Source organism: Hyla sarda, chromosome 1 (genome assembly GCF_029499605.1).
Source record: "Hyla sarda isolate aHylSar1 chromosome 1, aHylSar1.hap1, whole genome shotgun sequence".
NCBI classification, from domain to species: domain Eukaryota; kingdom Metazoa; phylum Chordata; class Amphibia; order Anura; family Hylidae; genus Hyla; species Hyla sarda.
Window position 1 is genome coordinate 535,970,786 of NC_079189.1, and position 25,511 is coordinate 535,996,296.

General features: G+C 39.0%; 1 protein-coding gene across 6 annotated transcripts in view; it reads right to left on the reverse strand.

Annotated features, from left to right (window-relative positions):
* Positions 1 to 25,511, reverse strand: part of GHR (growth hormone receptor) — a 397,172-nt gene that overhangs the window by 17,061 nt on the left and 354,600 nt on the right. For all 6 annotated transcript variants that reach the window (XM_056540836.1, XM_056540829.1, XM_056540822.1 and 3 more), the window contains 8 exons: positions 22,430 to 22,599; positions 20,502 to 20,661; positions 12,150 to 12,273; positions 10,603 to 10,760; positions 8,090 to 8,167; positions 5,995 to 6,118; positions 2,209 to 2,366; positions 207 to 385 (listed from right to left, as the gene is read on the reverse strand). In XM_056540836.1, coding sequence (XP_056396811.1) covers positions 207 to 385; positions 2,209 to 2,366; positions 5,995 to 6,118; positions 8,090 to 8,167; positions 10,603 to 10,760; positions 12,150 to 12,273; positions 20,502 to 20,661; positions 22,430 to 22,599 — 1,151 coding nt within the window. The remainder of the gene's footprint in view (positions 1 to 206; positions 386 to 2,208; positions 2,367 to 5,994; positions 6,119 to 8,089; positions 8,168 to 10,602; positions 10,761 to 12,149; positions 12,274 to 20,501; positions 20,662 to 22,429; positions 22,600 to 25,511) is intronic.

The window sequence follows — 25,511 nt, forward strand, 5'->3', positions numbered from 1 at the left end:
TTTTCTGGCAGAAATACAAATGCACTGCTAACTGCTAATGGAACATAACATGATACATAACAAGGTACAGCAGTGGCCCATAGATTCCTTTGGGCCCCCTATTACTGCTCCTTACACCTTGAAAGATGTATGGTCCGGGATGCACTCATATACATGAGGTCTTATAGTTATTGACATTCAAACCACAGTCAGGAACCAATTCTTACCACCTTCCACTCTGTTTCATTGACCACTTTTAGTTGTATTTCATATTCCAATGTCATCCATCCACTTTTAACATCAGCTGAAGATGGAGGCTTCCACGTTAACTCAATGTCCATACGTAAACGGGTTGTGCTAACATTGAGAAGTGTCCAGTTTAGAGAAATTGGGGGGTCTGGCACCACTGAAAATACACAATGAAAGCTTGGATAAGTATAGAGCACAGTAGACAGATCCCCACAAATGCAGGAATATCTTATTCTCGTAACTTTCAGCAATAGTCCTAAGTAAAAGGGTGAAACCACAAGATCGGGTTGTGTTGCGTTTGACCATATGCAGTAACGCTTATGAAATGCTGCTGTTAACCTGAGGTTCTTCATACTTGTCATTTGTTGGGATTAGAATGTATATATATATAAATACATATATATATATATATATATATATATATATAAATATAAATATATATATATATATATATATATATATATATATATATATGGATATGCAAATCAGCTCATTACATCACCTTTTCAGGCAATGTGCCCTGGTATCAGCTTAGCTCCAGTTACAGATTATAAAAAGCTAATCGGGATTAATGCCAAGCCAGAACTCTCTCTCCAGAAGGAAAGAGGGACCCATCTGCAGACAGCTGTTTCAGGGTTCTTGCCCCTCGTCAGTACAGAGCAGGGTGATCTGGCTTGGCTGAGATGAGGGGCCTTAGACCAACTAAACGGGATGAGTATTTAACTCAGGGCGAGTTCACCACTCCTGGTGTGACGGAGCTTTCAAGGGCCACTAAGCACTCCGCAGGAGTGCTTAGTGGCCCTTGAAAGCTCCGTCACACCAGGAGTGGTGAACTCGCCCTGAGTTAAATACTCATCCCGTTTAGCATGTATATATATATATATATATATATATATATATATATATATATATACACATATGGAATTTGTTCATTAGTTTAATATTGCTGTTTCAGTTTCTGCTTTAATAGCCCCTCGACTGCACACGGTTCAACAGTAACAATGACAATGCGGTCAGATCTGCATGTAGATGTGCACAAAAAACATGTGACCAGCCGCAGAATGAACAGCATGGATTCAGAAAGGCACAATTAGTACAGCAATGACATTGTTTCACTACAAAACACAATGCAACTGCAACACATCTTGATAGTGTGGTTTTACCCTAACAAAACAGACAAATATTTTTTACAAAATAAAAACACTCCAGTTGAAAACACATTTTTTCAAATCAACTGGTGCCAGAAAGTTAAGCAGATTTATAAATTACTTGTATAGAAAAATCTTAACCCTTCCAATACTTATCAGCTGTTTTTTGCTCCAGAGGAAGTTGTATAGTTCTTTCCAGTCTGACCATAGTGCCATCTGCTGCCACCTCTGTTTGTGTCAGGAACTGAACAGAGCAGGAAAGGTTTGCTATGGGGATTTGCTTCAACTCTGGGCAGTTCCTGACACGGACAGAGGTATCAGCAGAGAGCACTGTGGTCAGACTGGAATGGACTACTCAACTTCCTCTGGAGCATACAGCAGCTGTTAAGTATTGGAAGGATTAAGATTTTTAAACAGAAGTTATGTAAAAACCAGTTGATTAAAAAAAGAAATTGTCCACTGAAGTACCCCTTTAACTGGTATCTGTCAATGTCATCAAGATTTGTTTATGAAGGGCTTTAAAGTGGATATACCTGGAAATGAGACCTATTAGACCATTTCCCCAAACGTATCCATAAAACGTACCTAGGCAATAAAAAACCCACAGGCTAAGATCCAGAATGCTCAGTTTTATTAGGGGTAAAACCATAAATTAATTCTATAATTTAGGGGGGGGGGGGGGCTCAAATCAAGCCCAGAATCTGTCCCATATAAACACAATCAGATTTTCATCTTGATATGTAAAAACATAAAAATGAAACAGTTGCATGTATGGACAGTAAGCAGAGATCAAGAAAAACGAAACAAATATATTGTTAAAAAAATAAAGTACCAATTTCATCAACGGTGAAGGGATATTCATCAAAGGTGATGTTTCCACTAACAAGGCGGACTAGATACCCCACCCAGATAGAAGTGTGCTCTTTACTGAAGTAGCAGCTATTTTCGCCATTAGATACAGTGTCAGGACAATCAGTCCAATTCATACCACTAAAAACAAGAAAAAAGTGGATATTATTGCCAATGATACAAATCACTTCTTTATAGGTCTCTTTAATAATTTAAATTCAGTTTAGTAGATATGTGGCCCTGATTTTGCATAATTCAAAGTAACACGGAATCCACAAAAACGTTGTCTTAAAGGGGTATTCCGGCTTTATACATCTTATCCCCTAGCCAAAGGATAGGGAATAAGATGTATGATCGCAGGGGTCCCGCTGCTGGGGACCCCCGCGATCTCAGTGCAGCCCCCGGCATTCTGTGCCAGGCGCTGCCTCAGAGATGGGGATGTGATGTTACGGCCACGCCCCCTAGTGATGTCACACCACGTTCCCTCCATTCATGTCTATGGGAGTGGGAGTGACAGCCGTCACGCCCCCTCCCATAGACATGAATGGAGGGGGCATGGCGTGATATCATGGTTGGTGGGACCGAGTGGCGGTGGGACCCTGTGATCATACATCTTATCCCCTATCCTTTCTATGGGGCATAAGATGTATAAAGCCGGAATACCCCTATAATTCATATGCTTTATATAGAAATAATTTTCCAGATACAACAAAACATTTTTCATATTCACCCAAGAGCAGGAGCTTTTTTCTTTGCAGCCAATTCACAGACGCTTCACATCAGAGATTATAGTGCTGACGACCTTTCAAGGGCCACTGCCCCCCTTGTCAAGTCCATTATTGTCAACCCTCCACCACAGTAAATACATCTCAAATCTCGTGATAACTTAGTTCTCAAAATAGAATGAGATTCATTTAAAATCAATTCATACAAAACGTATCATAAAGTAGTAGGAATAGCAAAATTACATTAAAATTACAAACTTCATCAATACTTTGCGGATTTAGTGCGTTTCATTTCTGTTCACTATTAACCCCTTCTGCTTCTTCCAGGACCATCCACCTCACCTCACTAACCTTATGTCCCTTCACAAAAATGTTTAGCCAAACTCGTTTCACCAAACTTTCCCTACTTCCCCTCTGTTCTTCCTTCTTGTTTCTTTTTTAGACTATTCCTGATTGTACCTTTATGTTCAGTAAGCCTAATTTTTATCAGACGTGATGTTTGTCCAATGTACACTTGCACCACCCAATCAAAGGAGATTAATGCACAGGACCATGGTAAAGTACAAAAGATATACATTTTATTGAATTAAACTTAAGAGAGCAACATAAAAACATATTTCTTAAACAATAGTAAGAAAGAAAAACAGTCAGGCAACAGAATATAGCAGAGAACTAGGTGGATATAGAGTCTGACAAAGCAAAGAGAAATATGTATGTCTATGGCAGTGTGGATGAACAGCAAATAACAAGAGGGACTACCAGTAAACAATAGAACACCACACTGCTAAACAGCACATAAAAAGTATATTAATATACAAATGGATGCCAGACCATACCCACCAAGCCCCAACGATCGTTTCGCTCACAATGTGCTTCCTCAGGGGGCGTGGAATATACACTTGTCCCCATGGACATTTAATAAGATAAATCACTTGTTTAGTATCACATGAATACCATCCCTTAACCGGATACATAGTACCTTTCATAGGATGCACAATGACATCACCTTTAATAATTCCTGTACAGTGCTGAAATGATAAACACGGGAAAGTGCCTTTCCATTTTGTTTTCAAGAATTTTTGGACGAATACGTCAAACACCTGAACCAATGTCATCCACTAATCGAGTTTACTACAGAAAGCAGTATACAAGAAGTACATTACCTGGATGTACTTGTCAAGAAGAACGTACACGGGATATTAGATACTACACTCTTTACAAAAAAAACAGCTCGTAACATCATGTTGCACCATACTGTAAGTAATCAATCCCCTTAGGTATTTAGTGGCATACCGAAAGGTCAGTTATTAAGGAATAAAAGGATTTGTAGCACTGAAGAAGAATAGGTCAAGAATAAAAAGTAATGATTCAGAAATTTGTGAAAAAAGGATATAAAAAAGATGCAGAAGTAGAAAAATTGGGGTGCGGGGTTGACAAAATACCTAGAGAAGATCTTAGGAAGAAGAAAAGAAGAGAGAAGGGGAAAAACGGTTTGAAATACGGTAAGTTTTTTCCTTTTTACCGACATATGATGGTCATGCTAGGCTGATTAAAAGGGGTACTCCACTGGCCAGCGTTCGGAACTAAATGTCCTGAACACTGATTTTGCGCTGCGGGGATTCCGAACGCTGGCCAGTGGAGTACCCCTTTAAAAAGACCATTAATAAATACTGGGGAATGCTCAAAGCTGACGAACAATACGGGAAGCTTTTCTCAGAACATCCTAGATTTATTTATAAGAAAGGGCAGTCTGTTGCTTACCATTTATTTCGTGCAGATGGTAAGAAAAATAAAATGAGTAATCAAAAATTCTTAAAAACTAAATGGAAATGTACTTAGACCATTAATAAATACTGGGGAACAACTCAAAGCTGACGAAAGATACGGGAAGCTTTTCTCAGAATGTCCTAGATTTATTTATAAGAAAGGGAAGTGTATTTAATTTAACCATTTAATTTGTGCAGAGATTAAGAAAAATAAAATGAGTAAACCAAAATTCTTAAAAACAAAATGGAATTGTACTTTCCCGTGTTTATCATGTCAGCACTGTACAGGAATTATTAAGGCTGACGTCATGAAAGGTACTATGTATCCTGTTAAGGGATGGTATTCATGTGATACTAAACAAGTGGTTTATCTTATTAAATGTCCATGTGGACAAGTGTACATTGGATAAACATCACGTCCAATAAAAATTAGGCTTACTGAACATAAAGGTACAATGAGTAATTTTCTAAAAAGAAGAAACAAGAAGGGAGAACAGAAGGGAAGGAGGAAAAGTTTGGTGAAACGAGTTTTGTGATAAGGGACATCAGGTTAGTGAGGTGAGGTGGATGGTCCTGGAAGAAGTAGAAGGGGTTAATAGCGAAAAGATACATAAGAAACTCCTACAGCGCCAGGTTTTTTGGATTCAGAAATTAAACGCACTAATACCACATAGTATTAATTACGTTTGTAGTTTTAATGTCTTTTTGTAATTTTGCTATTCCCGTTACTACTTAATGATACATTTTGTATGAATTGATTTTAAATGAATCTCATTCTATTTTGAGAACTAAGTTATTGTAAGATTTGAGATGTATTTATTGTGGTGGAGGGTTAACACTAATGGACTTGACAAAGGGGACATGAAACGTCGTCAGCTCTCACATTTGTGTGAGCTCTTTGATCTCCGATGTGAAGCGTCTGTGAATTGGCTGCAAAGAAAAAAGCTCCTGACAGAGTTAAATAAAACTAAAGTTGTAAGCCTGCACAGTACGGACACTCAGCGTTGCACTTAGGTGAATATGAAAAATGTTTTGTTTCTCAAAACCAGGAGTGGGTTCGAAATACAAATTCTTTCCATTAATGTTTTCCCTGTGTTGGTTCTGCTTCTGCTTTGTCTCTGACAGAATGATATATTTCGGCCTATGTATGCATTTGCCTCATATACTGGCAGTGTACACTCACTAAAAGTGAACTTACAGTAAAAAATTATGAGAATATGTAAATAGGTGATTTAAAAAAAATAAATAGCAACAATAAAAGATTAAAAGGAGCCGTACGGTTTCATATACTGCAGTTTTAGTGATCCAGATAAGTTGCGGAAATTTCCATGAGTCCAGTAACATGCGAATGTCTCTTGCTGTGGTGAGCGACAAAGTGTGATACTTGGCCTTCCAGAAGGATCTATTAGAAAAATTATGTAATAAAGATATAAGGACAAATAGTATACAATGGAAAAAACTTATTTTTTCTGATCACCTACTGGCATTCAGACAGATCCCCAGAGGAACCCATTCGTACCCCTTTAAAGGGGTTATCCAGCATGAGGTGATTTTAGTACGTACCTTACAGACAGTAATGGACATGCTTAGGAAGGATCTGCGCTTGTCTTTGGGCTAAATGGCTATGTTGTGAGATTACCATAACACTGTGGCTAGCTTTTTGTGAACTAGTATTTCCTGTTTGACTTTTCATTTTTTGACTACAAATCCCATAATTCCATCATCCTACCTCCCACACATCAGCCACCCCACCCATTGAAACATAAATGAGCTGCATCCATTCAAATCAGTGTTGTTTTCAATCATGGTGCCTACAGCTGTTGCAGATTAATCCCTCCACCCATTGAAGCAGACAGGCTCCCTGTCATCAGATGACTAGTGAGTCAGGTCTCGGCCACATTGCAAGCTGGAAAAAATCTGAGTCATTTTGTATGCTGGTAAAAATAAATATTGGAGTGACACACACAGGTACAGACACTTTATTACGAACTACACTAACTTTACAGCCCCTGTAGCATAGTCAAATAAAAAAAAATCCTGGCATACCCCTTTAAGATTTGGGCCATTTTGAGCAATCTTAATTTAGTAGAACAATATAGCCACTGGCATGGTGACTGGATTATGACTGTGTGGGTACTCTTTTACTTTATCTGCATTATTTATACATTAAAATTGTGTGCCTGTAGTGATCATTTTTATTACAATTTTTTATTTTATATAAAAAAAAATTTTTGTTAACAAATTGTAGTCTTTAGAACATGCTCATAAAGGTGACACCAATGTTGTACTTACATAGTCACACAGAGTGCCAAATGTATAAGAAGAATTACAGCTGTTCAGTATTAAAATATAGATTTTAATATCTCACTTGATAAAACAATGTGATTTCACAAAAATATGTATGTGCACAATTATAATTGAATGGAAAGTGGGGCCTGCCTATACCACTCTCTGATGGCCTAAATCTTAGTGGCCAAATAGGTGTTTAAGTGTAGGTCAGTAATTCCGTAGTGTGAACCTGGCCTAATACTACTACAGGACAGTTGTGAACTAGAATTATAGATAACAAAAAACAATCACAAAACTTGCGCTATAGAAGCAACAAAAAACAAACAAAAAAAAAAAACAACTAAATTCACCCAGCGCAAAGTAAAATCTCAAACAACAACATAAATAGCAAGAGTACCCAGGGTACCCCAAAATAAGCCAAAACCATGTCCTTGGATTGTAAAGGGCTCATCAGGGGAACAACTGGGGACTAGTGCACACTAAGATCTCAGGCGCGGGCTGTCGGCAGTAAGTGGCTCTATCATGAGGCTGGTTAGCTTTTTTTTTTTTTAACAATGGCCAATCTCGCTATACGGTAAAATATCTGGGCCATCATCCTATTTTATGGTTGAACTGTAGTGTGTACTAGCTCCCAATTTGTCCCATAATGAGTCCAGCACCATCTGGGTAAAACACATTTGTTGGACTGGGTAAACAAAGATTTTTGCTTCTACAGGAAGGATTTGTGACATTTTTTGTTATCCATAGGACCAATTCACTACAGTTAGTGACATAGGTACCTGCACTTATATACCTCGAAGATTTGGGTCATCAGTGGGTGGTATAGACAGGCCCTACTTTTTATTCAACGATAATTATGCACATACTTCTATTAATTCTATATTTATATATATATATATATATATATATATATATATATATATATATTTATTTATTTTTTTGCTAAATAGGTTTCTGCATCTATATAGCACTAAGATTTAGTGTGTGGGATAGGCCCTACTTTTAAATCATTTATAATTTTGCACATGCTTTTTTTTTTTTTTTTAATCACATTTTAAATTTTACAATATCTGAGAAGTATTACATGTTTTTTTCAGGTCCTTCAGTAATGGCCCTCTGTTTTGGACAGCAGATGAGCTTCTGGGGATGGCAGTGGTGTCCACTGAAGAAAAAAATAAATAAAAGAAAAATAAAAGAAACGGGAAACAACATTAATTCTATCAAGCTTTGATGTCCGTTTCTTATTATTCTTATATTTAATAATTCTAAACAATTCCTAAATAGTTACATAATTTTTTTTTTTTTTTTTTAAGTAAATGTTTATTGGGTTTTCACCATAAAACATACAAACAATAGAAGTCAAAAGGGGAAACGCCCCACACATGTACAGTTTACGTAAAGGTAGATGTCAACGTCCATATCAAGCAGATATCAGACAGTTTATTCATAAAAGTAGACAATCTATAATTATCAACGCAGTTACATAATTCTATCTTACTGTCCATGTCAGAGAAAGTTCTATCCTCACCAGCATAATAACAATGGAAAGGTTGGCGCCTCTAACAGGATAAACATACTCTTCCAAAAAGGTCTGACCCCCATTGCAACTTTCTTTCCTATGATCTTTCCAGTACTCAGATGATGTCTTATGTAACCCTCATCCTCACTAACACCATCACAGGTAGTCAACATTTTCTACAAGATTAAAGGGGTATTCCAGGCAAAAACATTTTTTTATATATATATCAACTGGATATAAATAAGTACTGAAAGGATCAATTTACAAATCTGTTTAACTTTCTGGAGCCAGTTGATATATCTAAAAATTTTTTTGCCTGGAATACCCCTTTAACACATCATCTTCTGCTGCAGTGGACAATACCATGATTCGAACTTCACCAAGTCCTTTACATAATAACTATTCTTGTTTGGGGTATGTTCACATACTATATATGCTGTTGATTTCATGATGTGTTTAGCTATTTATTTATATTGATTTACAAAGCATCACATTCACAGCATAAAATCTGCAGAATCAAATCACGATCATCAGGACGGGAAGCAGGGGATCATGTGATTTGTGTATACAGCCATCAGAAGGGCAGCATCCATTCCAATCTCTGTGCCACTGCACACTCTGTCAGGACGTTCAGGAATATCCTTTCAGGGTAAGGTCACACGTACCGTAATTTGATGTGTATTTGGTGCTGCATTTATTTCCTACCCGTTGAAGTCAATGCATCAAAATAAGGCACATGAGACCTTACCCTTAGAGTTAATTGCAGACCACCCAGACATTTAATATCCAGGGGCAGACTACTAGGGTAGTTATCCAGGAAAAAACTTTTTTTTTTATATATATCAACTGGCTCCAGAAAGTTAAACAGATTTGTAAATTACTTCTATTAAAAAATCTTAATCCTTTCAGTACTTATGAGCTTCTGAAGTTAAGCTTCTTCTTTTCTGTCTAAGTGCTCTCTGATGACACGTGTCTCAGGAAACGCCCAGTTTTGAAGAGGTTTGCTATGGGGATTTGCTTCTAAACTGGGTGGTTCCCGAGACATGTGTCATCAGAGAGGACTTAGACAGAAAAGAACAACCTTAACTTCAGAAGCTCATACGTACTGGAAGGATTAAGATTTTTTAATAGAAGTAATTTACAAATCTGTTTAACTTTCTGGAACCAGTTGATATATATATATATATATATATATATATTTAAAAAAAAAGTTTTTTCCAGGAATACCCCTTTAAACAAGAATAGTTCTATTAATGACAGAAAGAAAAGGTTTTAAGTTGATACAAAAGTATATAAGAAAGTTGATTTATTGAAACAATATTAGGCTTTATTCGCATAAAACTTGGAAACTCTGGGTTCACACATAGTTTTTTGGTTGTCTTTTCAGCGAACATGGGAGTGGGTCCAAAACACAGACAAAGGTGCAAATCTTCAACTCCTGGTTTTGGCTGAAGATAATAACCAAAATACTATGTGTGTGAACCCAGTCTTACACAGGACATCAACGCACATTTTAAAGGGGTACAACACTCCTAGATATCTTATTCCCTATCCAAAGGATAGAGGATAAGATTTCTGATCGCAGGGGATCTGGCTGCTGGGACCCCACACGATCTCTATCACGGCACCCCAGTAATCCACTGCACTGAGCAAATTCGACTCCTTGTCATATGATGAGTGACCACAGCTGTCATGCCCCCTCCATTCATATCTATGGGAGGGGGCGTGACGGCTGTGTACTTCTGCTCCACAGCCATCACGCCCCCTCCCATAGACATGAATGGAGGGGGTGTGCCGTGATGTCATGATCATGGAAGCCCCATGCCGACGTTCTGAACATAAATGTTCAGAATGCTGGAGTGCCGCGATCCGACTTCTTATCCCTTATCCTTGGGATAGGGCAAAAGAAATCTAGTGATGGAGTACCCCTTTAAGATAGTCTTATCAATATCCATAATTATAAAGGTATATAGAGAGGAACTGTAAAAAAAAAAAAATATATATATATCTATATATATATATATATATATATATATATATATACAAAAAAGTTGCACTATTTGCAGATTACTACTTACCAATATCACTGACAGTGAAGGAATATTCATCGAAGGTGATGTTTCCAATAACAAGACGGACTAGATACCCCACCCAGATAGAAGTGTGCTCTTCACTGAAGTAGCAGCTATTTTCACCATCAGACACAGTGTCAGGACAATCAGTCCAATTCATACCACTAAATGCAAGAAATAAAAATAAAATGTATAAGGCCTAAGCATGAACAAAAAAAGTTTTTACCAGGGATACTGTTATTTTAATGCTTACAGAAAGTATTCTAACTTCTTTACTGTTTGCCAAAAGGTGCAGGCTTTCAGACGATGAGAAACAAAATACTGATAAAACCAAGATAAAGCTCTTTGGCCTAAATGCCAAATGTCATGTGTGAAGGTAACAGGCACCACTGGGCACATGCCTATTACCATTCCTATGGTGGTAAAAGCATCATGCTATTGGTATATGTTTCAGCTGCAAGAACTTACCGTATATACTCGAGTATAGGCCGACCTGAATATAAGTCGAGGCCCCTAATTTCACCCCAAAAACCCAGGAAAAGTTATTGACTCGACTATAAGTCTAGGGTGGGAAATACATCATCCCCCCATGTCATCATCCCCCCCCCCCCGTCATCATCCAGACCCCCGTCATTAAAGGGGTTATCCAGGAAAAAACTTTTTTATATATATCAACTGGCTCCAGAAAGTTAAACAGATTTGTATATTACTTCTATTAAAAAATCTTAATCCTTTCATTACTTATGAGCTTCGGAAGTTGAGTTGTTCTTTTCTGTCTAAGTGCTCTCTGATGACACGTGTCTTGGGAACCGCCCAGTTTAGAAGAGGATTGCCATGGGGATTTTCTTCTAAACTGGGCGGTTCCCAAGACACGTGTCATCAGAGAGCACTTAGACAGAAAAGAACGACTCAACTTCAGAAGCTCACAAGTACTGAAAGGATTAAGATTTTTTAATAGAAGTATTTTACAAATCTGTTTAACTTTCTGGAGCCAGTTGATATATAAAAAAAAGTTTTTTCCTGGATAACCCCTTTAACACCCCCCGTCATCATCACCGCCTGTCAATCCCTTCATCAGTGGTCTTCAACCTGCGGACCTCCAGATGTTGCAAAACTACAACTCCCAGCATGCCCGGACAGCCGACGGCTGTCCGGGCATGCTGGGAGTTGTAGTTTTGCAACATCTGGAGGTCCGCAGGTTTAAGACCACTGAGAAGGGATTGACAGGCGGAGAGTTCACTCGAGTATACGAAAAATCGTGCTGAAAACTTGGCTTATACTCGAGTATATACGGTAGAAATGAGTCTGGATTGGAGGAAAGGTGAACAAAGCAAAGTTATGTGGTATTGTGTGTAAATGTACGAATATTACTGTAATGTAATAATCTTTATGTACATTTACTACATGTACATTTCCTACCCTGATAATAACATTTTTACAGTACACCTGTATGTTCACTAAAGATAAACCTGCACTTTACAATTTACAGTATTAAAATATCTCAAAATCACTGTTACGTATATTATATAAAAAAAAAAAAAAAAGAGCCATACGGTATCATATACTGCAGTTTTAGCGAGCCAGATAAGTTCTCAAAGTTTCCATAAGTCCAGTGACACGTGAATGTCTCCAGCTGTTGCGAGTGGCATTGTGTGATACTGGGCCATCCATTAAGATCTATCAAAGAAGGACAGATACATAAAATAGTAAAAATCTAGTAAACTGGAATAAAAGATTTAACTTATTTTCACTAAAGTATTGTGGTGGCCACCATGAGCATGTTATGTTTATGATAGTTACAAGCCCACCTCGATTCGCATTAAAAAGGGACAGACCAGCAGTTCCTAAAATGGACAGAGATGTCAGCAGAGAGCACTGTGCTCATGATGTCAGCCAGCAGCTCTGTGTTTCAAAAAGAAAAGAATTTCTGCTGCAGTATTCAGCAGCTAATAAGTACAGGAAGGATTAAGATTTTTTTAATAGAGGTAATTTACAAATCTGTTTAACTTTCTGGCACCAGTTGATTAAAAAAAAAAAAGTTTTTCACCGGAATACCCCTTTAAGGGCTCTCTGACATACATCACTACTGGCTGTGACTAGCACTTGCAATCTTGATAAAAGTAAGGACCTGCCCACTTTAAACTGGGGCAAGTCATGGTGCAGCCCCCAATTATCGGTGAATCGCAAGCACCAGATGCAATGCCCGTAGCTCACTGTGACTTGTCACTGTTTAAAGGGCAAGTCCAGGTCCCTCCTGCATTTATTAGGACTGCAAGTGCTTGTGGAAGCGGGTAGAGCTGCATGTAAGAGCACCATAACTGAAGAGCTTTTTCAATTGAGCAGAAGGTGATTGAAAGTGACCTTCAACAATTGGATATAATTTTTATAGGTGATGTAATCCTGTATTATTTCCACCACATTTTCCCTGTATAAACCATAAGTCCTGAGTCTGAGTTACAAATGCCCAGTTTGCAGCAGCTGTGCTGTGTTAAAAGAGTGAAGCCAAGTTTGCTGAACAGACCTGAGAAGAGGATAAATTGGATTTAACACAAAGGGAGAAAATTTAATGAACAAGAAAAGAATTGACCATATGTCAGAGTGATCAGATATTAGATAGCGGACAGCTGAATGGGAAGAAGATCAGTGGCTGCCAAGCAACTCTGACACCATTTACCTTCAAGGACAACAACAACCTACAGCACCTAACCCAAAGCTTCCACAATGCCCACCAGTTTAGAAGCTTTATACGTTTTAGCTCTGTGTACATAACATAACCTGTGTACATTTTTATAGATTGGTATGAAATAGATAGATAGATAGATAGATAGGAGATAGATAGATAGATAGGAGATAGATGGATAGATAGATAGATAGATATGAGATAGATAGATAGATAGATAGGAGATAGATAGATAGATATGAGATAGATGGATAGATAGATAGATAGATAGATAGATAGATATGAGATAGATAGATAGATAGAAGATAGAAAGATATGAGATAGATAGATATGAGATAGATAGATAGATAGATAGATAGGAGATAGATAGATATGAGATAGATAGATAGATATGAGATAGATATGAGATAGATAGATAGATATGAGATAGATAGATATGATATAGATAGATATGAGATAGATAGATATGAGATAGATATGAGATAGATAGATATGAGATAGATAGATATGATATAGATAGATATGAGATAGATAGATATGAGATAGATATGAGATAGATAAATATGAGATAGATAGATATGATATAGATAGATATGAGATAGATAGATATGAGATAGATATGAGATAGATAGATATGAGATAGATAGATAGATAGATAGATAGATAGGAGATAGATAGATATGAGATCGATAGATATGAGATAGATAGATATGAGATAGATAGATATGAGATAGATAGATAGATAGATAGATATGAGATAGATATGAGATAGATAGATATGAGATAGATATGAGATAGATAGATATGAGATAGATAGATAGATATGAGATAGATATGAGATAGATAGATATGAGATAGATAGATATGAGATCGATAGATATGAGATAGATAGATATGAGATCGATAGATATGAGATAGAAAAAGAATAAAACAACAAAGTTCCTCAGTCCTCAATATACCATCCGACCCAAGTACAGATGTATAATGAATGTCTGGAAATTATATAGTTGAACAATAATATTTATTAAAAAATGGACAATCAATACAATACTGTAATAAAAGCACACAAACAGCAGGGCCCTATGTCTGTATGATGCTAATACTGCCATATATATACAGTATATATATATATATATATATATATATATATATATATATATAGATAGATAGATAGATATGCAAATAGCTGTCTATATTCAGTATCACAATATAACAATATCAGTATCGCAGAGGTGAGCTCTCCAATCTTGTTTTCCACATGTGATGTGAAGTGCGGGCTCCGAGCGTGTGCAGTTCCTGTTGGATACTGTTCACCGCTGAACGTATTTCACTCCATATGGTGGAGGTGAGTTCGGCCGCTACAGCCAGCAGGGCCACTTCCGTCAGGGCAGGGGAAGCGCTCATAGGAGGGGAGCCGCAGTGCACTGCAGGGTGCTGGGAGGCAGGAACAGTTGCTGGGGGAGCCGGAGTGAGTGGAAGAGAGGAGGTCGCGTGCATTGAGCTGGCCGAGTTCAGGGAAGACTGACCTCCTGGTGAGACAGTTACTCTAGAAGCAGGAGAGTGGGTGTGGTCACAAACTCCGAGCGCTCCAGCAGCTGGCAGGCCGCTGGCGCCATTTTGGGAGTCCGCTGCGGGTAAAATTGGGTGAGTTTTAGTGGACTTTTCTTCCCTTTCTTCACCCTGGCCATAGCTCACCACACTCAGGAACAGTTAGCCAAGCAGGAGATATGAACCGGAGCAGGATTTAGCCGGTGTGTGCCGCTATAGAGCCGGAGACAGACGGAGCTCACTGATCAAGCGTCCTCCGCCATGCGCGTCCAGGCCACGCCCCCACCATTCCCATTTTATTAAGGTGTATCCATATTAATGGCCCACCCTGTATATGCAAATAGCTGTCTATATTCAGTGCACTTTATAGGATCAGATATACTGCGTTATTTGTTCTAACTTATATTAAACTCACAATTGCCCACTACATGTGCTATATGACCAATTCAGATTATGGTATATAATCTGTATCACAATATAACAATATCAGTATCTTAGATATGAAAATACGTAATCCTCTATTTGTTAGATGCAAGTCCTGAAAAAGAATAGTTCTCTGTTTGCTGATATATAATTCCTGTAAAGCAAAAAAGGCAAATCCTGAAAAGAAGGCAAATCCTGTAAGAAAAGGTCTTCTGGTATCTGATATGCAAAGACCCTGTAAATGGGAAGGCTGCAATGTTCATATCTGTCTGCTGGAGGCAGCAATGGAAGCACACCTCAGCCGCTTGCTCCGGCGGGATCTCCTTGGCGTGTGATGTAGGTAGTCAGCTGATTGCAGGTCAGCTGACCGGGAGGGTGGATTGGGGATTCTGGACGCCAGGTATATGCTCCGTCAAACACCTTTTGGAGGCAAGAACAAATGATATAATACCCCTTCTTCAGTGGTATAAAACATAAAATGAATTCTGTGTTCCTTATATCTGGTCTGCGAGGTCCTGCACCTGTGTGCCACCTCGTATCTCTGGAAAATATGGGTTGGATTCGTTTGCATGGTTCAATATATACTACATTATGATCTGGAGACACAATTGTAATTAAGAGCAAATATGGTATAAATGTATATGTGTACATATATCTAGATACCACACCTAATGATAGATGACACAGTAATGTAGGTAATAAATGTAAATATGTAAAAAAATAAATAAATAATGAGAATATAAAAAATGACAAAAATGGTGAAAATGCATAAAAGTGAAAATAAAAGTAAATTAAAATAATAGAAAAAATAAAAATGAATATGACAATAGAAATAAAGTAAAAATAAAATGAAAATAAAAATAATAGTGAAAAATAAAAGTCAAAATAAAAATAGGAAATAACAAGAATGAAATGCAGTCTAGATCTTGCAAAATAACAGAAATATGTATTGGGATGGGGACCATGCAGGGAGTCGCCCCAATATTGCAAACAGGGCGAGCCCTTGTATGGAGTCCATCCCTCACAGAAAACTGAAGAGTTCCACATTGGAATTCAGTCCTCTTGGTTCCAAACTTAAGTTGGCTCACCCTGTCTGCAATATTGGGGCGACCCCCTGTACGGTCCCCATCCCAATATATATCTCCGTTATTTTTCAAGATCTAGACAGTATTTCATTATTATTACCGGTATTTCCTATTTTTATTTTTCACTATTATTTTTATTTTAATTTTATTGTCATATTCATTTTTATTTTATTTTATTATTATTTTATTTTTATTGTCATATTCATTTTTATTTTTTCCATTATTTTATTTTACATTCTATTTTTATGTTTATTACTATTATTTTCACTTTCATGCATTGTCACCATTTTTGTCATTTTTTTATATTCACATTTTTCTACATATTTACATTGTATTACCTACATTACTGTGTCATCTATCATTAGGTGTGGTATCTAGATATATGTACACATATGCATTTATACCTTATTTGCTCTTAATTACAATTGTGTCTCCAGATCATAATGTAGTATATATTGAAGCATCCAAATGAATCCAACCCATATTTTCCAGAGATACGAGGTGGCACACAGGTGCAGGACCTCGCACACCAGATATAAGGAACACAGAATTCATTTCATGTTTTATACCACTGAAGAAGGGGTATTATATAATTTGTTCTTGCTTTTATACACCCCAAAACGTGTTTGGTTTCATAGACATTGGACATTTTTTTCTTGCACCCCATTCATATTGAGAAGGAGGACTATCACTGCGTTTTTGCAAAAGGAACTTATTTCTCAAGTTTTTCCTCTGCTGTCTAACAGAGAGACGATTTATTACAATTCCAAGACAAGCCACCACTGGTATCAGCAAGCCCTGTTGAATTGTATATACAGAGCATTGGACTATATAGAGCACTGATCCTGCCAGCCGGATACAGAACAACTTGGACGGAGCATATACCTGGCTTACAGAATCCCCAATCCGCCCTCCCGGTCAGCTGACCTGCAATCAGCTGACTACCTATGTCACACGCTGTGGAGATCCCGCCGGAGCAAGCGGCCGCGCTGAGGTGCGCTTCCATCGCCACCTCCAGCAGACAGATCGGGACAGTGTACTCCAGGGACCGGACGCCTACGGCTGTGTAGCGGGAGTGGTGAGTGGCACGAGGTGCCGGCATCTTTCCTTACAGGAATAAACATTGCATAACATTGCAGCCTTTCCATTCACAGGGTCTTTGCATATCAGATACCAGAAGAGCTTTTCTTACAGGATTTGCCTTCTTTTCAGGAGTCACCTTTTTTGCTTTACAGGAATTATATATCAGCAAACAGAGAACTATTCTTTTTCAGGATTTGCATCTAACAAATAGAGGATTACGTATTTTCATATCTAAGATACTGATATTGTTATATTGTGATACAGATTATATACCATAATCTGAATTGGTCATATAGCACATATAGTGGGCGATTGTGAGTTTAATATAAGTTAGAACAAATAACGCAGTATATCTGATCCTATAAAGTGCACTGAATATAGACAGCCATTTGCATATACAGGGTGGGCCATTTATATGGATAAACCTTAATAAAATGGGAATGGTTGGGGATATTAACTTCCTGTTTGTGGCACATTAGTATATGTGAGGGGGGGGAAACTTTTCAAGATGGGTGGTGACCATGGTGGCCATTTTGAATCCAACTTTTGTTTTTTCAATAGGAAGAGGGTCATGTGACACATCAAACTTATTGGGAATTTCACAAGAAAATCAATGATGTGCTTGGTTTTATGGTATCTTTATTCTTTCATGAGTTATTTACAAGTTTCTGACCACTTAAAAAATGTGTTCAATGTGCTGCCCATGGTGTTGGATTGTCAATGCAACCCTCTTCTCCCACTCTTCACACACTGATAGCAACACAACAGGAGAAATGCTAGCACAGGCTTCCAGGATCCGTATACACTGTTATATACACCGCAGGAGAAATGCTAGCACAGGCTTCCAGTATCCGTAGTTTCAGGTGCTGCAGAATGGGCAAAACAAAAATTGGAACAGGACCCTCAGTTTACGCAGAAGATTTTGTTCAGTGATGAGGCAAACTTTTATGTGAATGGTGAAGTTAACAAACAAAATCACCGCTATTGGTCTGACACTAACCCACATTGGATAGATCCCTTCAAGACTGTTGGAACACAAAAATTGATGGTATGGTGTGGTATATGGGGTACAAAGATAGTGGGGCCATTCTTCATCAATGGAAACCTCAAGGCCACTGGATATGCAAAATTGCTACATGATGATGTGTTTCCCTCTTTATGCACTGAAGCTGGCACGTTCCCTGAGTTTTTCCAGCAAGATGGTGCACCACCACATTATGGGTGTCAGGTCCGAGCATTCCTAGATGAACAGTTTCCTGGAAAGTGGATTGGTCGTCGTGGACCAGTTGAATGGCCCCCAAGGTCTCCCGATCTGACCCCCTTAGACGTTTATCTTTGGGGTCATCTGAAGGCAATTGTCTATGCTGTGAAGATACGAGATGTGCAGCACCTGAAACTACGGCTACTGGAAGCCTGTGCTAGCATTTCTCCTGCGGTGTTGCTATCAGTGTGTGAAGAGTGGGAGAAGAGGGTTGCATTGACAATCCAACACAATGGGCAGCACATTGAACACATTTCATAAGTGGTCAGAAACTTGTAAATAACTCATGAAAGAATAAAGTTACGTTAAAACCAAGCACATCATTGTTTTTCTTGTGAAATTCCCAATATGTTTGATGTGTCACATGACCCTCTTCCTATTGAAAAAACAAAAGTTGGATTCAAAATGGCCGCCATGGTCACCACCCATCTTGAAAAGTTTCCCCCCTCACATATACTAATGTGCCACAAACAGGAAGTTAATATCACCAACCATTCCCATTTTATTAAGGTGTTTCCATATAAATGGCCCACCCTGTATATATATAAGGGGTGGTATTAGCAGCATACAGCTGTAGGTCCTTGCTGTTTGTGTGCTTTTATTACAGTATTGTATTGATTTTCCATTTTTTTATAAATATTAATGTTCAACTATATAATTTCCAGACATTCATTATACATCTGTACTTGGGACGGATGGTAAATTGAGGACTGAGGAACTTCATTGTTTTATTTGTTGAGAAGGACCCTGTGAGCTTTAGGTGTTGACGTCATCCTTAGGCTGGAATTCCACTTTTTTTTTTTTTTTAGGAAAAATGCCAAGAAAAACGCCAATTCTGTCGCATAGCGTTTTTTTGGCCAAAGAAACGCTGCGGACAGATGTTAGCTGTAAATCAATAAGAAATCGCAAATGTTTTTTCCACTTGGCGTTTTTCAGTTTGGTGTTTTTTTTATCCTTTTGGTGTTTTTTCACTCTTTTTGGCATTTTTCAGCTCCTTGGCGGATTTGCATTCTATTTGCGTTCTATTCACATCACTGGCCAGAGTACAGAGCAGAGATGTGAGCGCTGTATAAAGCCGCTCCGCATCTCTGCAAAGGTTAGGATGATCGCATTGGGTGTCAGGAGTGACAACCGGGGCGATATGTCTATTTGTACAGGTACTTCTACTCCCATCATGGAACAGTGTGTTCCATGCTGGGAGTAGTAGAACTACCTAAAAAAAAAAATTTGAGAAAAAAAAGTGAAACACACACATACTTTTTTAAAAATTTATTAAAAGTTCATTATATAAAAAAAATTTCCTTAAATAAATTTTTCCCATCCCTACTGCATTTTTTTTTTTTTTTTTGGTACCCAACACATTTTTAAAAAAATGCCAAAGGGGACAAAGATGCAATTTCAACTCAAATGCAAAAACGCCAGAAAAAAACGTCAGACACAGGAAATTGCACTGGCGTATTTTCTGTTGTTTTTTTCTGGCATTTTTTTCAGTGAAATAAACGCTTGGGAAAAAAAACAAATGGAATCCTAGCCTAAGCATAAATATTTGACTTTATCCATTTTTCAGTCAAAACTTTTTCAAGGAAAACCGGATGATAATCATGGATGCTTTTACAGTTCCCACATGTGCTGTCACTCAGCTTCCATAGACAGCAAATTCAGAAGACTAGGTTTTCAGAAAGAAAACCCTATTTGAATTGTTGCCATATTGGTTATTGGTTATCCTGCCCCCAAAACCTAAAACTTCTGAACAGAATATGAAAAGATATCCACTTATAGTTTATCTGCATGCACATTGTATGCACACCACTAGATTAATACTTACCCTTTGGTTTAAAACCTGATACAAATACCGGGATCACAAGCTCCTCGCTGAACTCTCCAAACTTCTCATTTCCATGCAGTCTGCAGTGAATTCGTAGCAAATACTTTTTTCCTACTTCGAGACCATAGACTGGTAAATAGGTGGTGGTGACTACATCATACTGCAAGAAGCAAGAACAAGATCAATGCATGACAAGCAAAAACATTGTCAAATTACTGCTCTAGTTGTGTACCATTCAACCCATCTCTTGACTGCCTTCCTAGTATAATTACAGTCCTCTCCAGGGACTTCGGTAACTTATCTCTTCTTTGGTCCTCAACTCTAGTTTATCCAGAATATTAGCCTGGAGTAAACCACCTTTGAACAATGCAAAAGAAAGTGGAATGTCCAGCGCTATATGGGTCCAACAAATTCTCTTTATTAATTAAAACCCAAGATACATGGATGCAGCAAGCACAGGTGACTAAGGCTTATTCTTGAGCCGAAACGCGTCACCTGTGCTTGCTGCATCCATGTATCTTGGGATTTAATTAATAAAGAGAATTTGTTGGACCCATATAGCGCTGGACATTCCACTTTCTTTTGCATATCCATTTGGCCCTGCCCACACCAGTCCGTGCGCACGGTGCTTGAGGTAGAGAGCTGGACTTACTCCTACACACCTGCCACCTTTGAACAATATATGGGAGTATTGGCGGCACCAACCGACAGAAAATGGGGTTGTTACACATATCTGAACATGATCATCTGGGCTTTGCAAGTAAAATGATGTTCACAAGTTGAGCTATGAATTAAAGAAATATAGTTTATAGAAGTTCTCCTAATATCTATCTGCTACCCTTGATCTGCACAATTCTAAGAACAAATAGGCCAAAGTACAACTTTGAGGACCAAGAACTCCTGTGCATTAAATGGATAGACATTCAATTAAAGAGTACCTGTCATCAAATAATATTTTCTAAACTAACTCAGATTAAATTCCCTAACTAACACCTAATCCTTATTTTTTTTTTCGAGCTTTAAAAAGCTCTGTACCATACGTATCATACATTTCCCCTTGCTCACATTGTGTGAGCTCCCGGCAGGAGAAAGTGGGTGTTCCCCAATAGGAACAACGTCACTGAAGCCTGCAAGAGCTGTGCCTTGCCATCCCCTGTACTCACTTCCTGAGTTTGGTCTCCTGCCAGCCCGGGAGGAGACCAAACTAACTGTTTGACTTGTGGCAGGGAACAGAACAGAGCCACCTAATGGCCTTTTGTTCACATTAAAAACATATAAAGGTTGAGAATTTTAACAGCAAGTAAATGGCAAAATGTCTTATAATTACATAATGAACAATATATCAAAAGTTTAGTTTGGTGACAGGTACTCTCTAATTGGAAACTGTAATACTTAATTTTAACTCTGGTGGTGCTGCATGATATTTGAACATGTTCTGGGATCTACAACAGATTATAGCTGATAGCTTGTGATCATCTTATTATGAGGCTCTTCTAATAGAAGGTATTGTCTAAAAAATACCTAATATATATATATATATATATATATATATATATATATATATATACATATACATATATATATTTATATATATATATATCCTATATTTCTACCTCCAGCACTGGGTAGTGGCAAACATCTTCTCTGGAAAAATCCTAGGGTAGGAACTACTGGTAAAGCCACCAATCCTTGTGAACTACAAGGGTATATTTTAAGTTGCAAAAATGTCCTCATGTGAACAGACCTCAGGAATTAGATGATCTAGTGTGGTCACCTCTTTCTTGCTGAACTGTCTAGCAACTAGTTAAAGTAAAAACTACTTATTGGGAAGTCTAATAATGGATTCCCTTATGAAGACCTAAATAGGGGACAACACTTTTTGTCCCTATCAGTTTTCTTTTCATGCACGATGACATTTCAGCCCTCACCGACTTCCACTGCTCTTCAGTCGCCTCTTTTATTTGCACTTCATATTCTAGGAGTAACATAATGGCGGATAACTTTGGAGGCTCCCATGTCACGTGGATGTCCAGCAGTGAATTATTCCCGTCAATGTACTGAAGAGACCAGCTCAGAGCCACCGGGGGATCTGGTTCCACTGAAAATACATAAACAGTACAGAAAATCAGACACTTATAGGATCAAAGCAGACATTTCCAGGAGGACTGTAATATGTGACTCTTTTTACTATCCAGTATGTTCTTTTGTAAAATGGCATAGGGTATTGCAGCTGTATTTTACTTATTTAACACAATATATATATGAACACACTGTTCTTCTCTAGTTTTGGATGTTTTCCAGGAGCCAAGCTGACAAAGAACAGACGTGACTTGTTTCTCTAAAATCCATTGAGTTTTTGCATCAAAGACTGTTGTGGTTTACTGTAATCCCAATCCATGGATACCGTTTACTGAATACCACCAATGGTTCATTATGTCATATTACTGCATACTGGATACCTAACCCCCTACCCCCTCCTTTCCGAAACTGGTGATCATACCGTATATACTCGAGTATAAGCCGAGTTTTTCAGCACAATTTTTCGTGCTGAAAACACCCCCCTCGGCTTATACTCGAGTGAACTCTCCACCCGCAGTGGTCTTCAACCTGCGGACCTCCAGAGGTTTCAAAACTACAACTCCCAGCAAGCCCGGGCAGCCATCGGCTATCCGGGCTTGCTGGGAGTTGTAGTTTTGAAACCTCCGGAGGTCCGCAGGTTGAAGACCACTGCGGCCTTCAACATCATCCAGCCCCCTCTCACCCCCTTTAGTTCTGTACAGTACTCGCCTCCGCTCGGGGCTGGTCCGGTGCTGCAGGACTGTTCGTTGGGGAGGTCGTCCGGTGGGATAGTGGTTCCAGGCTGCTATCTTCACCGGGGAGGCCTCTTCTAAGCGCTTCGGGCCCGGCCCCAGAATAGTCACGTTGCCTTGACAACGACGCAGAGGTACGTTCATTACCAACGTACTTCTGCGTCATCGTTCAGGCAACGCCTCTATTCCGGGCCCGCAGCGCGGAGAAGAGGCGCCCCCAGTGAAGATAGCAGCCCGGAACCACTATCCCACCGGACGACCTCCCCACTGGACAGTCCTGCAGCACCGGACCAGCCCAGAGCGGAGGTGAGTACAGAACTAAAGGGGGTGAGAGGGGGCTGGATGATGTCGAAGGCCGCAGTGGTCTTCAACCTGCGGACCTCCGGAGGTTTCAAAACTACAACTCCCAGAAAGCCCGGACAGCCGATGGCTGCCCGGGCTTGCTGGGAGTTGTAGTTTTGAAACCTCTGGAGGTCCGCAGGTTGAAAACCACTGAGGGCGGATGATGACAAGAGGATGATGAAGGGGGGGGGTGGGATGATGAAGGGGGGTGGGGATGATGACAAGGGGATGATGAAGGGGGGGGGTGGGATGATTACAAGGGGATGATGAAGGGGGGGTGTGGGATGATTACAAGAGGATGATGAAGGGGGGTGGGGATGATGACAAGGGGATGATGAAGGGGGGGTGTGGGATGATTACAAGGGGATGATGAAGGGGGGTGGGGATGATTACAAGGGGATGATGAAGGGGGGGGTGTGGGATGATTACAAGGGGATGATGAAGGGGGGTGGGGATGATGACAAGGGGATGATGAAGGGGGGTGGGGATGATGACAAGGGGATGATGAAGGGGGGTGTGGGATGATGACAAGGGGATGATGACAGGTGATGATGATGAGGGTCTGGAAGATGACAGGCGGTGATGATGATGAGGATGTTAATGACGGGGGTCTGGATGATGACAATGGGGGATGATGTAATTCCCACCCTAGGCTTATACTCGAGTCAATAACTTTTCCTGGGATTTTGGGTTGACATTAGGGGCCTCGGCTTATACTCGGGTCGGCTTATACTCGAGTATATACGGTATATGTAATTCCATTTATATTTGGTAAAGTGAATGTAGACCTTCCAGGAGAAATGTTTAAAAAGTGCTTTAAATAAATGTTAATATATTGCAAACATGTATATACAATCTTACTTTGCTCAGTCCATTTTCAGTTTACCTATTAGGGAATTCTGAGATAACAATTTGGGTGGGTAGTGGGTTCCCCATTGGGGACTTTCATTTATTAGGCAAAGGGGAGAACTGCTACAAATACAACCCACCAATTTCAATGATAACTGTGTAATCCTTTGTTTCCCTTTTAAGGCCGCTACAGGAATTCTGAACACTTGCAAACAGGTCCCCTAAATTATAGAAAATGACTTGGGGGTCCCACAAACATCTCATCTCTGAAGACCATTCTTACCAAAAGGTGTTGTTCAAAATGGACATCCTGTAAGGATTGTTTATGAGTGTCTTTAAATGCTCCAGTGTAGTGTCAGCTCAACTGTATGGATTTTAATCTATACCAAACCCTCAAGAAGCTCTATTAAAATACAATGTAAGCCGCTATGTAAATGATGGAAATAAATGAAAAATATAAGCGTTAATATTGTGAAACTGTAATTCTAATGTGATGTACAAGGACACAATACAATACATAATTTGTTGCCTACAAAGCAAATACAAATGTATGATACCATTATCAGAGTTCTGAGGTCCTACATAGAACTGTATGCAATAGGCTTAAGAAAATATGTAAGGACGCAATCTTGTTGTGCATACATGGGGTAGGCATAAGGCTATCCTTCATATAAAATAGGGCTATGGACTATTCATAATTCAGTATTCAGAGAGTATTGGGCAGACTAGATGGGCTGAATGGTTCTTATCTGCCGACACATCCTTTGTTTCTAATGTAGGATTAAGGACAGGTTCACACCATAAGCAGTGGCAGATGTACAGCATCCTGCCAAAATGGAATGCTGATGTATACAGTATGTGGTAGCGGGTTGTGTGGTGCAGGGCAGATGTTGTTACCCTAGGGGCAGATGGCATTAACCCCTTGTGTTCATGACACCAGGGCATGGTTTAGCCTGTAAACATTTGAAGATATACTGCTGGATCCTGGGCTAGGCACGGGGGCAATAAA